The sequence below is a fragment of the Mobula birostris genome, chromosome 23 (genome assembly GCF_030028105.1).
Source record: "Mobula birostris isolate sMobBir1 chromosome 23, sMobBir1.hap1, whole genome shotgun sequence".
Lineage (NCBI taxonomy): Eukaryota > Metazoa > Chordata > Chondrichthyes > Myliobatiformes > Myliobatidae > Mobula > Mobula birostris.
The window spans coordinates 39237142-39251125 of record NC_092392.1 but is presented as its reverse complement, the minus strand read 5'-3'; the positions used below and the strand labels follow the sequence as shown (position 1 = coordinate 39251125).

The 13984-nt window shown below is 43.2% G+C and overlaps 1 protein-coding gene across 4 annotated transcripts in view; it reads left to right on the top strand.

Annotated features, from left to right (window-relative positions):
• Window positions 1-13984, top strand: part of trmu (tRNA 5-methylaminomethyl-2-thiouridylate methyltransferase) — a 45539-nt gene that overhangs the window by 1510 nt on the left and 30045 nt on the right. For all 4 annotated transcript variants that reach the window (XR_011882953.1, XM_072241533.1, XM_072241534.1 and 1 more), the window contains exon 2: window positions 13425-13590. Coding sequence is in view for 3 of the 4 variants with exons in the window: in XM_072241533.1 (XP_072097634.1) it covers window positions 13425-13590 (166 nt within the window). In the remaining variant the exon portion in view is untranslated. The remainder of the gene's footprint in view (window positions 1-13424; window positions 13591-13984) is intronic.

Sequence of the window (13984 nt, the reverse complement as noted above, 5' to 3'; positions counted from 1 at the left end):
GAGTGGCGCCCCACACAGACTTCCAATCTGCACCTTGTAAGGCATGAAAATGCCTGCCACAGGCCTCTCATGGTCTGAGTCGACGCCCCCCCCCATCTGAGTCAACGTCCTCCCTCCCCCCCGAACCAAAAGAGACAACTTCACTCAACTTCACTTGTCCCATCATTGAAATGTTCCCACAATCTATGGACTCACTTTCATGGACTCTTCGTCTCATGTTCTTCATATTTATTGCTTACTTATTATTTCTTTCTTTTTGTATTTGCACAGTTTGTTGACTTCTGCACTCTGGTTGAATGCCCTAGTTGGGTGATCTTTCATTGATTCTATTATGGATTTATTGAGTATGCCCTCAAGAAAATGAATCCCAGGGTTGTATGTGTTATGTATGTACTTTGATAATAAATTTACTTTGAACTTTTGATGTTATTGAGAATGTATGGAGAACAACCATAGCGTAAAACACTTGAATAGAGTGGAATTTGTTAAATGTGACCAAGGAAGCTTCCTTGATCAATATTGAGTGGGACATACTAGAAAGAGTGCCGCACTGGGCCTCCTTGGGGAATGAGGTAAAGCAAGTAGTGGATATGCCTCTTGTCGAGGATTTGGTCAAGAGACTTTAATTCTATGATTTCTAAAATAGTTATGGAGAAAGGTACAACTGGCTCGCAGGGTAGGGTCCTGAACTGGGACAGGGTATGTTTTAGATCCAGACAAGATTGTTTGCAGGGAAAGAAGCATTAGGGTCAAAGTCAAGTGGGAGGCTTTTAAAAGTGTGATGTCAAGAATTCAAGGTATGCATGGTTCTTTTAGGGTGAAGGGCAAGGCTGACAGGTTTTGGGAGTTGATGAGAGAGATTGAGGCTATGGTTAAAAGGGGGGAGAGAACAGCACATAAACAATTGAGAACTAGTCATAGAGCACATAAACAACAGGAATTCTGCAGATGCTGGAATATAAGCACACATACATGTTCTTCAGCCCAATGAATCCATGTCAACTACAGTGCCTACCCAGATGGCCCCAATTTTCTGTGCTTGGCCCACATCCCTCTAAGTCTCACCCTTCTATGTACAAATGCTTCTCAAATGCTATTGCTGTAACAGACTCAATGACTACCTCTGGGAGCTCGTTACATATGCTCACCAACCTCTGTGGGAAAAGTTGCTCTTCATCTCCCTTTTCACACTTTCTGCACTACCTCTAAGTGATGCCCCTAGTTTTGGAGTCTCCTACTCTGGGCAAAAGACTGTTACCAATTATCTATGCCAGGGGTTTCCAACCTTTTCTCTGCTATGGACCAATATCAATAAGCAAGCGGTCATGGACCCCAGGTTGGAAGCTCCTGATCTATGCCCTTCATATTTTTTCTATGTTTCTATAAGGTTGCCCCTTATTCTTTGACATTCCACAGAACCTGGTCAACCTCTCCCTGTAAATCAGTCCCTCTAGTTCTGGCAACAGCTTTGTAAATCTTTTCTGCACTCCTTCCAGTTTGACCTCGTTTTTCTAATAAGGTGATTAAAATTGTACTCAATACTCTATAAGTGCAGCTTCACCAACAGCAAGTACTACTGTAACAACATATTGTCCCAACTCCTATACTCAGTGTCCATACTGATGAAGGCCAGTGTGATAAATACCTTTTTCACCACCTGTTGACCTGTGAAGCTGCTTTCAATGAATTATGCACTTGTACTCCTAATCCCTATGTTCCATTACAGTCTTTACTGCTGTACAAGTCCTATGCAGGAATGACTTTCCAAAATGCATCACCTCATATTTACCTGTTTTGAAATCCATTTGCTACTTCTCAACTTCTGTAACTGATCAAGATCCTTTCTTAATCTACAATAACCTTCTTCACTGTCAACACTTCCAGTTTCACATCATCCAGAAACTTATTGATCAAACTATGTATAAGAGTAACAAATAACAAGGATCACATCCCAGCACTGATCCCTGAGCCACACACCAGCCTTCATTCCAAGAAACAACCTTCAGCCACCAGACTCTACTTCCCATCTCTGAGTCAATTTTGAATCTACTTAACCAACTCTCCCTGGACTCCATGGGACTGGTCCTTCCAGATGAGCCTGCCATGCAGGAACTTGTCAAAGACCTCGCTAAAGCCCAAATAGATGACGTATGCCACCTTATCCTCATCTGACCTTTAGGTTACTTCTTCAACAAACTCTAGAAGGTTCATCAAGCATGACCTTCCCACGCACAAAGCCATTCTGGTTCCTCCCAATCAGACTCTGTCTACTGAAATCCTGGTAGATTGTGGATTCTGTTCGTCTGAATTTCCTCCAAATGCCGTACCCACTACTGATGCCAAGTTGATCTGCCTGTAGCTCCTTGGCATGTCCTTGCAACCTTTTTTAAATAACGTAACAGTTTTAACCATCTTCCCATTTTCAGAAGCTTTATCAGTAGCTAATGAGACTGTAAGAAGTGTAGGGGTGCACGGGGGTGGGGGGGGGGGGCCGCTAAAAAGAGAATATGAAAGGGATTTGGCAGCATCTGCCCTGCCTAAGCCAGTCCAGGTATGCCTGGATAAGGTGGAAAACTTTTCAGCTTACATTGTGGGCAACATTTTAATTGACTTGAATTATGAATTGAAATAACTAGCAATTTCAAAAACGAAATGCTGCATGATGGAGAAATTTCATGGTGATTTTTCTGATCAGCAACCCAAAATCCATGAGGTACACCAAAAAGTACTCAGGAAGCAAAATCTTCGTGTCCAGTGTAATTCAATTTTAATTCCCAACATGTTTTTCAGTTACTTAAAGTTCTCCTTTGCAGGATTTGAATTTGTGCCTCTGAATAAATATAGAAACATAGAAAAACCTACAGCACAATACAGGCCCTTCGGCCCACAAAGCTGTACCAAACACGTCCCTACCTTAGAAATTACTAGGCTTTACCCATAGCCCTCTATTTTTCTAACCTCCATGTAGCCATCCAGGAGTCTCTTAAAAAACCCTATCATTTCCGCCTCTACCACTGCTGCCGGCAGCCCATTCCACGCACTCACCACTTTCTGCGTAAAAAGAACGTACCCTTGATATCTCCTCTGTATCTACTTCCAAGCACCTTAAAACTACGCCCTCTTGTGCTAGCCATTTCAGCCCTGGGGAAAAGCTTCTGACTATCCACACGAACAATGCCTCTCATTATCTTGTACACCTCTCATCCTCCGTTGCTCCAAGGAGAAAAGGCCGAGTTCACTCAAACTATTCTCACAAGGCATGCTCCCCAATCCAAGCAACATCCTTGTAAATCTCCTCTGCACTCTTTCTATGGTTTCCACGTCCTTTCTGTACTGAGGTGACCAGAATTGAGCACAGTACTCCAAGTGGGGTCTGACCGGGGTCCTATATAGCTGCAACATTACCTGTCGGCTCTTAAACTCAGTCCCACGATTGATGAAGGCCAAAGCACCATATGCCTTCTTAACCACAGGGTCAACCTGCGTAGCAGCTTTGAGTGTCCTATGGACTCAGACTCCAAGATCCCTCTGATCCTCCACACTGCTAAGAGTCTTGCCATTAATGCTATATTCTGCCATCGTATTTGACCGACCAAAATGAACTACCTCACACTTACCTGGGTTGAACGCCATCTGCCACTTCTCAGCCCAGTTTTGCAACCTATCAATGTCTCGCTGTAACCTCTGACAGCCCTCCACACTATTCACAACACTTCTAACCTTTGTGTCATCAGCAAACTTACTAACCCATCCCTCCACTTCCTCATCCAGGTCATTCATAAAAATCAAAAGGGGTCCCAGAACAGATCCCTGTGGAACGCCACTGGTCCTCCATGCAGAATATGACCCGTCTACAACCACTCTTTGCCTTCTGTGGACAAGCCAATTCTGGATCTATAAGCAAGGTTTCCTTGGGTCCCATGCCTGATTACTTTCTGAATGAGCCTTGCTTGGGGAACCTAATCAAATACCTTACTGAAATCTATATACACTATATCCACTGCTCTACCTTCATCAATGAGTTTTGTTACATCCTCAAAGAATCCAATCAGGCTCGTAAGGCACGACCTGCCTTGATAAAGCCATGCTGACTATCCCTAATAAGATTATGTCTCTCCAAATGTTCATAAATCCTGCCTCTCAGGATCTTCTCCAAAAACTTGCCCACCACTGAAGTAAGACTCACTGGTCTATAATTTCTTGGGTTATCTCTACTTCCTTTCTTGAACAAGGGACCAACATTTACAACCCTCTGGTACCTCCCCTGTCCCTATTGTTGAAGCAAAGATCATCACCAGAGGCTCAGCAATCTCCTCCCTCGCTTCCCACAGTAGCCTGGGGTACATCTCATCTGGTCCCGGTGACTTATCTAACTTTATACCTTTCAAAAGCTCCAGCACATCCTCTTTCCTAATGACTATACACTCAGGCATTTCAGTCTGCTGTAAGTCATCCCCACAATTGCTAAGGTCCTTTTCACTGGTGAACATTGAAGCAAAGTATTCATTAAGTACTTTCGCTACATCCTTCGACTCTGCACACGTTTCCAGTATCACACCTGATTGGTCCTATTCTCACGGCCCCTCCTCTGTCTCTGTCAGCCCCTCCTCTGACTCCCACAGCCCCCCCCATCCTTTTATCTCTGCTTCTGTCTTTGATCAGTATCTTGTGTCAAATTTAATTTTCTGTGAATAGGACAGTGTAAATAGTTACCCTGTTATCATTTCTCCCACACAGATTGCTCTAGTCAAGTACGTTGAACACTGTTGTTCTCTAAAGGGAAACCCATCAGGTGATCAACACTAATTGTTCTCTTTTGTTATTCTTGCTGAATTAACAGTGACGGCTCCATTGTATTTAATTGCTATTTTCTTGTTGATTAATCTTTTAAAAAACACAATTAAAGAGGGTGCAACTAAGGTACCACCAGAGGGGGCTCTGGTATTATTTAATTACTTTTCAAGACCTAGCCATGAGTTTGAAAGAATGAGCAGCAGACTTTCCTTGTGTCTCAACCAGTTAGTGGTTTCATGTTGGAGACCATTAAAGTTTGATCTTCACTTAGCAGTGTTACCTGACCTCACTTTGAGGCTTTAGGGGCAATGGAGAAGATATGGTTTCCATCTTTATTCCTTTTCCAGCAAGTCTCTTGACATAAAGATATTCCGCATGAGCTGAGACCGAGACACTGAGGCTGCAGATCGGGTAAAAAGCAACGTAACGAGACAGAGATATAAACCATAGAAAGGGTGCAGGGGAGATTTACAAGGATGTTGCCTGGATTGGGGAGCATGCCTTATGACTACACGAGAATAGGTTGAGTGAACTTGGCCTTTTCTCCTTGGAACGATGGAGTATGAGGGGTGACCTGATAGAGATGTATAAGATGATGAGAGGCATTGATCATGTGGATAGTCAGAAGCTTTTCTCTAGGGCTGAAATGGCTAGCACGAGAGGGCACAGCTTTAAGGTGCTTGGAAGTAGGTACAGAGGAGATGTCAAGGGTAGGTTTTTTTTTATGCCGGGAGTGGTGTGTGCATGGAATGGGTTGCCGGCGACAGTGGTGGAGGCGGATATGATAAGGTCTTTTAAGAGACTCCTGGACGGGTATATGGAGCTCAGAAAAATAGAGGGCTATGGGTAACCCTGGGTAATTTCTCGGGTAAGGACATGTTCGGCACAGCTTTGTGGGCTGAAGGGCTTGCATTGTGCTGTAGGTTTTCTATGTTTCTATATTCTATATCTCCTTTCTATCATTATGGGGAATGTAAGATCGCTGGCAAATAAAATGGAGAAACTAGTGGTACTCACGAGGACACACAGAACGAATACCAGGAGCATAAGATCATAAGAAATAGGAGCAAGAGTAGCCATCTGGCCCGTCGAGCCTGCTCCACCATTCAATAAGATCACGACTGATCTGGCACGATCTGGAATGCAGTGTTGAGTGTTTCACTGAGACATGGCTACACTAGAAAACCCAGATTCCAGTGCTACTGTGAACGGTTTTCAACGCTGCAAGCAGACAGAGTTAATCTACAGTGTGGTAAGAGGAGGGGAGGTGGGCTGTGCTTGTGAACAACAGATGGTGTTATGCCGGTTACATTTCTGTGAAAGAATGAATCTGCAGTCTGGACATTGAACTGCTTGCTGTGAGTTTGCATCCATGTTATCTACCATGTGAGTTTAGCCACGCCATATTGCTCGTTGTTTACATTCCGCCTTCCTGACGTAGTCCCGATGCGTCTGATGTCATACACATTACCATCGTGAGACTCCAGATTCAACACCCCAGTGCGTTCTTTGCAGTATCAGGAGACTTCAATAATGTTTCTCTCTCGACAGCCCCACCCATCTTCAGTCAGTTTGTCAGGTGTCATACAAGAGAAAATAAAACATTGGATCTCTTGTACAGGCATCCGTTAGTCTCATGAGACCATGGATTCGCGCCTTGGAAAGTTTCCAGGGCGCAGGCCTGGGCAAGGTTGTATGGAAGACTTCCCTCTCCATGCCACCGATGTTGTCCAAGGGAAGGGCATTAGGATCCATACAGCTTGGCACCAGTGTTGTCACAGAGCAATGTGTGGTTAAGTGCCTTGCTCAAGGACACACATGCTGCCTCAGCCACGGCTCAAACTAGCGACCTTCAAATCACTAAACAAACGCCTTAACCACTTGGCCAGGTGCCAACACTGGATTGCTTGTATGCAAATGTTAAAGTTACATACAGCTCCACTGCTCTCCCCCCCACTTGGAAGATCAGATCATCTCTGGTTCACTTCATGCCCTTATATACGGTCAAAGTATGGCAACAACTAGCTGCCACCAAGAAAGCTAAGAAATGGTCTCCAGAGGCCATTGAGGCCCTGAAGGGCTGCTTTGAGGTTACTGACTGGAATATGCTTTGTGAGGCTATTTGGGGAGGACATTAACTGATTTACTTATTGTATCACTGGCTATATCAATTTCTGTGTGGGCACTGTAATATCATCAAGGGCTGTTGCTGCTTCCCTAACTACGAACCATGGGCCACCAGTGATGTAAATGCTCTTCTCGACCACAAAAAAGAGAGCCCTTAGATCAGGAGACAGGGAGGAATTGAAACCTGTGCAGAGGGAGCCAAAGGAGAAGATGAAGGTGGCTAAAGAGGAATACAGGAGAGAGCTGGAGAACATATTAGGGCAGAGTAGCACACGGGAGGTGTGAAAGCCATGAAGAACATCACTGGCTTCAATCAGCCTGGCTGAAGAACCATTGAATGCAGCCATAAATGAGCTAATGAGTTAAACAAATTCTTCAGTATATTTGACAATTGTCCTCCTGTACACACCCACCTCAGCACACCAGTCCAGGTGCTGAGGCACCCAATGCTCCCTCAGCACCAACACCTCCCCCCCTCCCTCCTACCTCCTCCAGTTCATGCCTATACCCCCTCCTTCCCTGCATCTACCATCCATACCTCCACATACCAACTGCTATTGTCCCGATCTTCACCTCCCCCAGCCCCCACCTTCCACCAACTCCCCAGTCATCATGGACACACCTTTACTACTGAGCACGTGAGAAGGGCTCTGTGGAAACTCAGACATGGCGAAGCATTGGGACCAGATGGTGTGAACTCCAAGGTCCTGAAGGACTGTGCTGAGCAGCTGTGTGGAGTTCTCCAGCACATTTTCAATCTGAGTCACTGCCTGGAAAGGGTCCCAAAAACATCATGTCTGGTCCCAGTGCCTAAGAAGAACCAACCAAGAGTCTTGAATGACTATCAGCCAGTGGCCCTGATTTCACACATCATGAAGACCCTATAGAGGCTGGTCCTGGCTCACCTCTGACCCCTGGTCAGATCAGCCGTCCATCCCCTACCAGGAGCACACGGAGTCGGCCTTGCCTGCTGAACAGAGCCTACTCCCATATTGATAAGCAGGGCAGCACTGAGGATCATGTTTTTTGATTTTTCTAGTGCCTTCAATACCATACAGCCCTCATTGATGGGGGAAAAGTTCCGTTCAATGCACTTCCTTTGCATCCTGGATAATGGACTACCTGATGGGCAGATCACAATTTGTGTGGCTTCAGAGCTGTGTGTCAGACATGGGTATAAGCAGTCCTGGGGGCCCCACAGGGGACCGTATTGACTCCCTTCCTGTTTACTCTGTATACCTCAGACTTTAGATACAGTACTGAGTCATGTCATCTGCAGAAATTCTCTGATAAATCAGCAATAGTTGGGTGTACAAAAAGAGGACAGGAGTATGAATACAGGGCCCTGGTGGAGCACTTTGTCAAATGGTACAAGCTGAATCATCTGCAGCTCAACATCAGTAAAACAAAGGAGACTGATGGACTTTAGGAATATTCAGTCCTGCCCTGCTCCCTGTTAATATTGATTGTCAGGGCGTGGATTTGGTGAGGACCTACAAGTCTGTGAGGGTGCACCTGTACAGCAGACTTGAATGGAGCACCAATGCAGAGGCTGTGTACAAGAAGGGCCAGAGTTGCCTCTACTTCCTGAGGAGACTGAGGTCCTTTGAAGTGTGCAAGCCTCTCCTTCACATGTTCCCCCATCTGTTGTTGCCAGTACAATCTTCTACGTGGTGGTATGCTGGGGCAAAGGCATCACCACAAGTGATGTCAACAGGTTCAATAAACTGATTAGAAAGGCTGGCTCTGTTATGGGAGTCAAACTAAACACGCTGGAAGCTGTAGTAGAGAAAAGTACCCTATGGAAAATCCTGGCATTTCTGGGCGATATTTCTCACCCTCTGCATGCCACCTTGGCTGAACAGAGGAGCACTTTCAGTAATAGACTAGGAATTGTGCTGCTACAAGAGTGCTATATGAGGTCATTCTTACCCTCGGCCATTAGGCTCTATAATTTGAGTCAACCTACAGCCGGGGAAGTGATGACCCCCTCCTGTTAGACAGTTGATAACCTCTGTTTACCACATCCTGCTATCTGGACGGTGTGAATGTACACCCATTACTGTACAATATTACAGAAATTCTTGCAGTACCATCTTATCAGTGCGAACTTGGAAATCTTGTAATCTTTGACTTGTAAATCTTGTACATCTTATTTTTAAAATAACTTTTTTTTATATTCCTTCTTACTTCTCTTCTATTGTGTATCTGTGCACTTGCTACTGTGACACTAATTTCCTTTGGGAACAATAAAATACCTATCTATGAATTTTAATAAGATGACCGGAAAAAAAATCAAACTAGTTCTCAGGAGTTTTAATTTATTGAGTGTTTTGTATTAAATTGTCACAAATACTGATAAATCAGAAGAATAATTGGTGTGGGGTCTAGCAATATTTTAATAATTTTTTGAAACAGCTTTTTATTTAGGAAATGTAGTGGGAGCTATGAATTGTTATGCATGGCCAGAGTGTTTGCTACAGATAGAGATACTTACTTCTGTTTTACTTAATTAATCAGCAAAAGATTTGAATAGAAGCTCTCACCATGTTTCAGGTATGCCTTTGAACTGGTGCGTTCTTTAATCTTTTTTACATAAATCAGTGTGAGGAATTTTACCTGTTCTACTTAATTTGATTTTGTTCTTGATATATTTTCCTGAAATATGCAGTACTGTTAATAAATTATTGTTCCTTTATGCTGAGAACAGTAATTTAGTTCACTATCAGATTACATCAACCCCAGTTTTAAAATCCCTTTGTTTTAGCAAACAGGTTAACCATGAAAATGTAAATACAGTTGATCAAGCAGTGAATGGACAATTGTATCAGCATTTAAGGAGTTTCTAGATGAGCACTTGAATCGCTTAGGCCTAGGGGGTGTGGGCCAAGTGCTGGGAGGTGGGATTAGTGCAGATGGGTGCCCACTGGGTTGGCATGGATGTGGTAGGTTTTTATTTATTGAGTTACAGTGTGGAATAAGCCCTTCTAGCCCTTTGAACTGCGCAGCCCAGTAATCCTCTGATTTAACCCTAGCCTAATCATGGGACAATTTACAATGACCAATTAACCTACCAATCAGTACGTCTTTGGACTGTGGGAGGAAACCGGAGCACCCGGTCACGGGGAGAATGTACAGACTTCTTACAGGCAGTGGTGGGAATTGAACCCTTATCCCTGGTACTGTAAAGTGTTTTTCAGTGGTTCAATATTAGAGAATGTACACGACACTGATTGGCCTAAGCTTAAATAATATTGAGGCAGACTACAGAGAGGAAATCATCACCCTGACACAGTGGTGTCAAGAAAACAACCTCTCCCTCAATGTTGCAAAAACAAAGGAACTGGTTGTGGACTACGGGAGGAACGGGGATAGGCTCACCCTATTGACATCAATCAATCTGGGGTTGAGAGAGTGAACAGCTTTAAGTTCCTTGGCATACACATCACTGAGGATCTCACGTGGTCTGTACATACTGCATGTGTGGTGAAAAAGACACAATAGCGCCTCTTTCACCTCAGACATTTGAAGAAGTTTGGTATGGGTCCCCAAGTCCTAAGGACTTTCTATAGAGGCATAAGTGAGAGCATCCTGACTGGCTGCATCACTGCCTGGTATGGGAACTGTACTTCCCTCAATCGCAGAACTCTGCACAGAGTGGTGCAGACAGCCCAGCGCATCTGTAGATGTGAACTTTCCACTATTCAAGACATTTACAAAGACAGGTGTGTAAAAAGGGCCCAAGGATCATTGGGGACCCGAGTCACCCCAACCACAAACTGTTCCAGCTGCCACCATCCAGGAAGCGGTATCGCAGCATAAAAGCCAGGACCAACAAGCTCCGGGACAGCTTTTTCCACCAGCCATCAGACTGATTAATTCAAGCTAACACAACTGTATTTCTATGTTATATTGACTATCCTGTTGTACTTATTTATTACAAATTACTATAAATTACACATTTAGACTGAGACGTAACATAAAGATATTTACTCCTCATGTATATGAAGGAAGTAAGTAATAAAGTCAGTTCCATTCCATTCACTTCAATTCACATCCTTACTCTTTGCAGACATCCATGAAACAGAAGAAAACAAAACCCAAAGAATGAATAACAGGAAACGTTAGAACCCCAGCGCGCCCCTGCTCTCCGCACCCCCACACGCAAGCAACAGCAAAAGCATCAACCCTCCCAACCCCCGCTCCAGCAAAATTGTCGGCTCCCACAATGCAAGCCACAGCAAAGCCCCCAGAGACCATCAGAAACTATTATCCACCCCAACACTTTGACATCTCACTAATGAGGGAGAGAGAAGTCTCGCTCCTGCAGCCGATAAGAGGGAGCCCACTATAACACTGTGCCATGTTGTATGGCTTGTTGCTGTACACCCCTGCGCCTCAATAACTGGAAAATGTAAATCACTAAATCTGGGAGATTCTGATAATTTTCCTCACATACATGGAAGAAGTATAATGTCTACTGTAAAATAGCACAACGGATCCAGTTCATTGACTAGTTACAGAGTTCTGTGAAACCTTGCAGGATGTTATCAGCCTAAATGATGCATACAGCTATTGAAAAGATATAATCATACAAATCTAGTGCTGATTTTTTTTTTGCTGATTACTGGCAAACTAATTCCTTGTGCAATGAAGGTGTCTCTTTCTGACATCTCTGTTCAATGTAAAAGAATATTTTCATGATTTGGAAATTAAGCTGAACTAGTGGGTTATATATTAGAACACAGAACAGTACAGCACAGGAATAGGCCCTTCAGCCCATGATATTGTGCCAAGTTAATTAAATAAGTAATTAAATGCCTGACTAAACTAATTCCTTCTGCTACACAAATGTCAATATCCCTCCATTCTCTGCACATTCATGTGACTATCCAGGAGCCTCTTAAACAGCTCTATTGTATTTGCCTTCACTGCATCCCTAGCAGTGGTTTCCAGGCACCCACTACTCTTTGTGTTTTTTTTGGAAAACAGCCTCCCCCACACATCTCTTTTGAATTTACCTCCTCTCTCTTGAAGACATTTCGATCCTGGGACAAAGATACTGGCTGTCTACTCTGCCCCTGCCTCTCTCACTGCTGAGGTAATCCAGAAGCAATGCTAGCCTTTGAAATGTGAGGGTTTTTAAAAAAAAACATATGTTTTCATACGGAGTTTTATCAATAAGAATACATTTTATATTGAATCAATTAATTTTTGAAGGTGTAATTTGTGGCTTGCACCTGATGAGCACAGGCGAGCAAATACAAAAGGGGAGCCACTATTTTCTCCCCCTCTCTGAGGAGTCTGGGGTTCTTCATCATACTTACATTTCAGACCACTGATCTAACATCTACTTTGCCCATCAAACTTGTTTCAGGGTCTGTACCCGGCCCATTTCTATCAAATCCTCATCTTGTAGCCAGAAAACCTGGTGTCTGACTTGTTTGATCGTGAAAAGTGGCTGGAGAGGTTTGGAAAACAGGTTCATGTGTTTCTTGTACACATTGAGCTTTGGTGCTGCTTCAAATTTTTTTCTGATTATACATTGCACAGTTTTGCCTTAATTCAGCTTCTGTGAATTGAGGGATGGGGCATTGATTGATAGAACATGGTACAGTATAGAAACAGGCCCTTCAATCCATTGTATCTCTGCCAATTCAGACACCAATCCCATCTAACTTTACATGGTCTATCTCTCTTCATTCCCCACCTGTTCTTGTTCTTGTCTCAGTGTTTCTTAAACATTGCCATTGTATTTGCCTCAACCATTTCAGAATGGCGGCATGTTGCAGACACTCTACTTAAAAAAGAATTCTGCCTTAAATCTCCTTTAAAATGTTCCCCTCCCACTTTGAACAGAATTTTCAGCTTATTTATTTATAGTACTGTGCAAAAGTGTGAGGCACATATGTATAGCTAGGGTGCCCTAGACTTTGGCACAGTACTGTGTCAACATATAGCAGAGAGCGAGTTTGTAAATCTGACAGAAGCAAAGGATGTTGGGAATGGTGAGAATGGAGCACCATGGGAGGGGTGTGGGGCAGACGGCAGGGTGGGGAGTGGTATGGATGCAGTCACACCTAACCCTGAGACTCCAGGTGAGGTCATTTGATTCCAAACAGTTGGTTTATTAATCATTATAGAATGTCTCTCCAGTGCTTCCTGCTCCCTCCCTGATCCCTGCCCCTTTACCCAACCATGATTCCCCTCTCCCTGCCTCCTTCCCACTCTCAGTCCACTAACCAATATCAGAATCAGGTCTATCATCACTTACATACGTCATGAAATTTTTTTTTCTTTTGTGGTAGCAGGACTGTGGCATATAAAATTACTACAGTACTGTGCAAAAGCCTTAGAATCCCAAGTGATATATATGTGCTCAGTATTATAGATAGATAGCTATACTTTATTAATCCCAAGGTATATGTCATTTTGTATTTAGAGATGTATATGCTTTGTAGATTGTGTTATATTAAAAGAAGAATTCAAATCGTCTTCACTAGGTTACAAAGTGATGGGTGTCTTTATGAAAAACTGGGACTTGGTGGATGAACATGGCACTTGTACAAGTGATCAGGACTGTAAAGATGCACACCAGCTGTGTAAGATGCTTGACATCCCTTTCTATCAGGTTTCATTTGTGAAAGAGTATTGGCATGAAGTCTTCAGGTAATACAAATGTTTTCTAATTAATTTTTTTATATTCATAAGAGAAAGAAATGTTTATGGATTCCAGGCTTTATTTTGAGCGAGATCACTTTGTATTGCTATAGAAAGTTAATTTTTTTAAAGTCCAAAAATATTACTTACAATCAAAAATAGCTGATGAGACAGTTCTCTCAGTTCAAATTGAGAGAACTAAAACTATTAATCTTTGTTTTACATATATCTTGTTCTGAAATTTAATCAAGTTATTTATTTGGTAAATTCAGACTCTCCCAGTTGATATCTCTATTTGTGTGAACGTTGCTTCATTCTGACGTTGGTGAATTTCTTTTCTTTATATCCTAAAGTGCTGCTGTTTGTAATGCTGCAGTGTGCTCTTCCCTTTGCTTCATGGTTT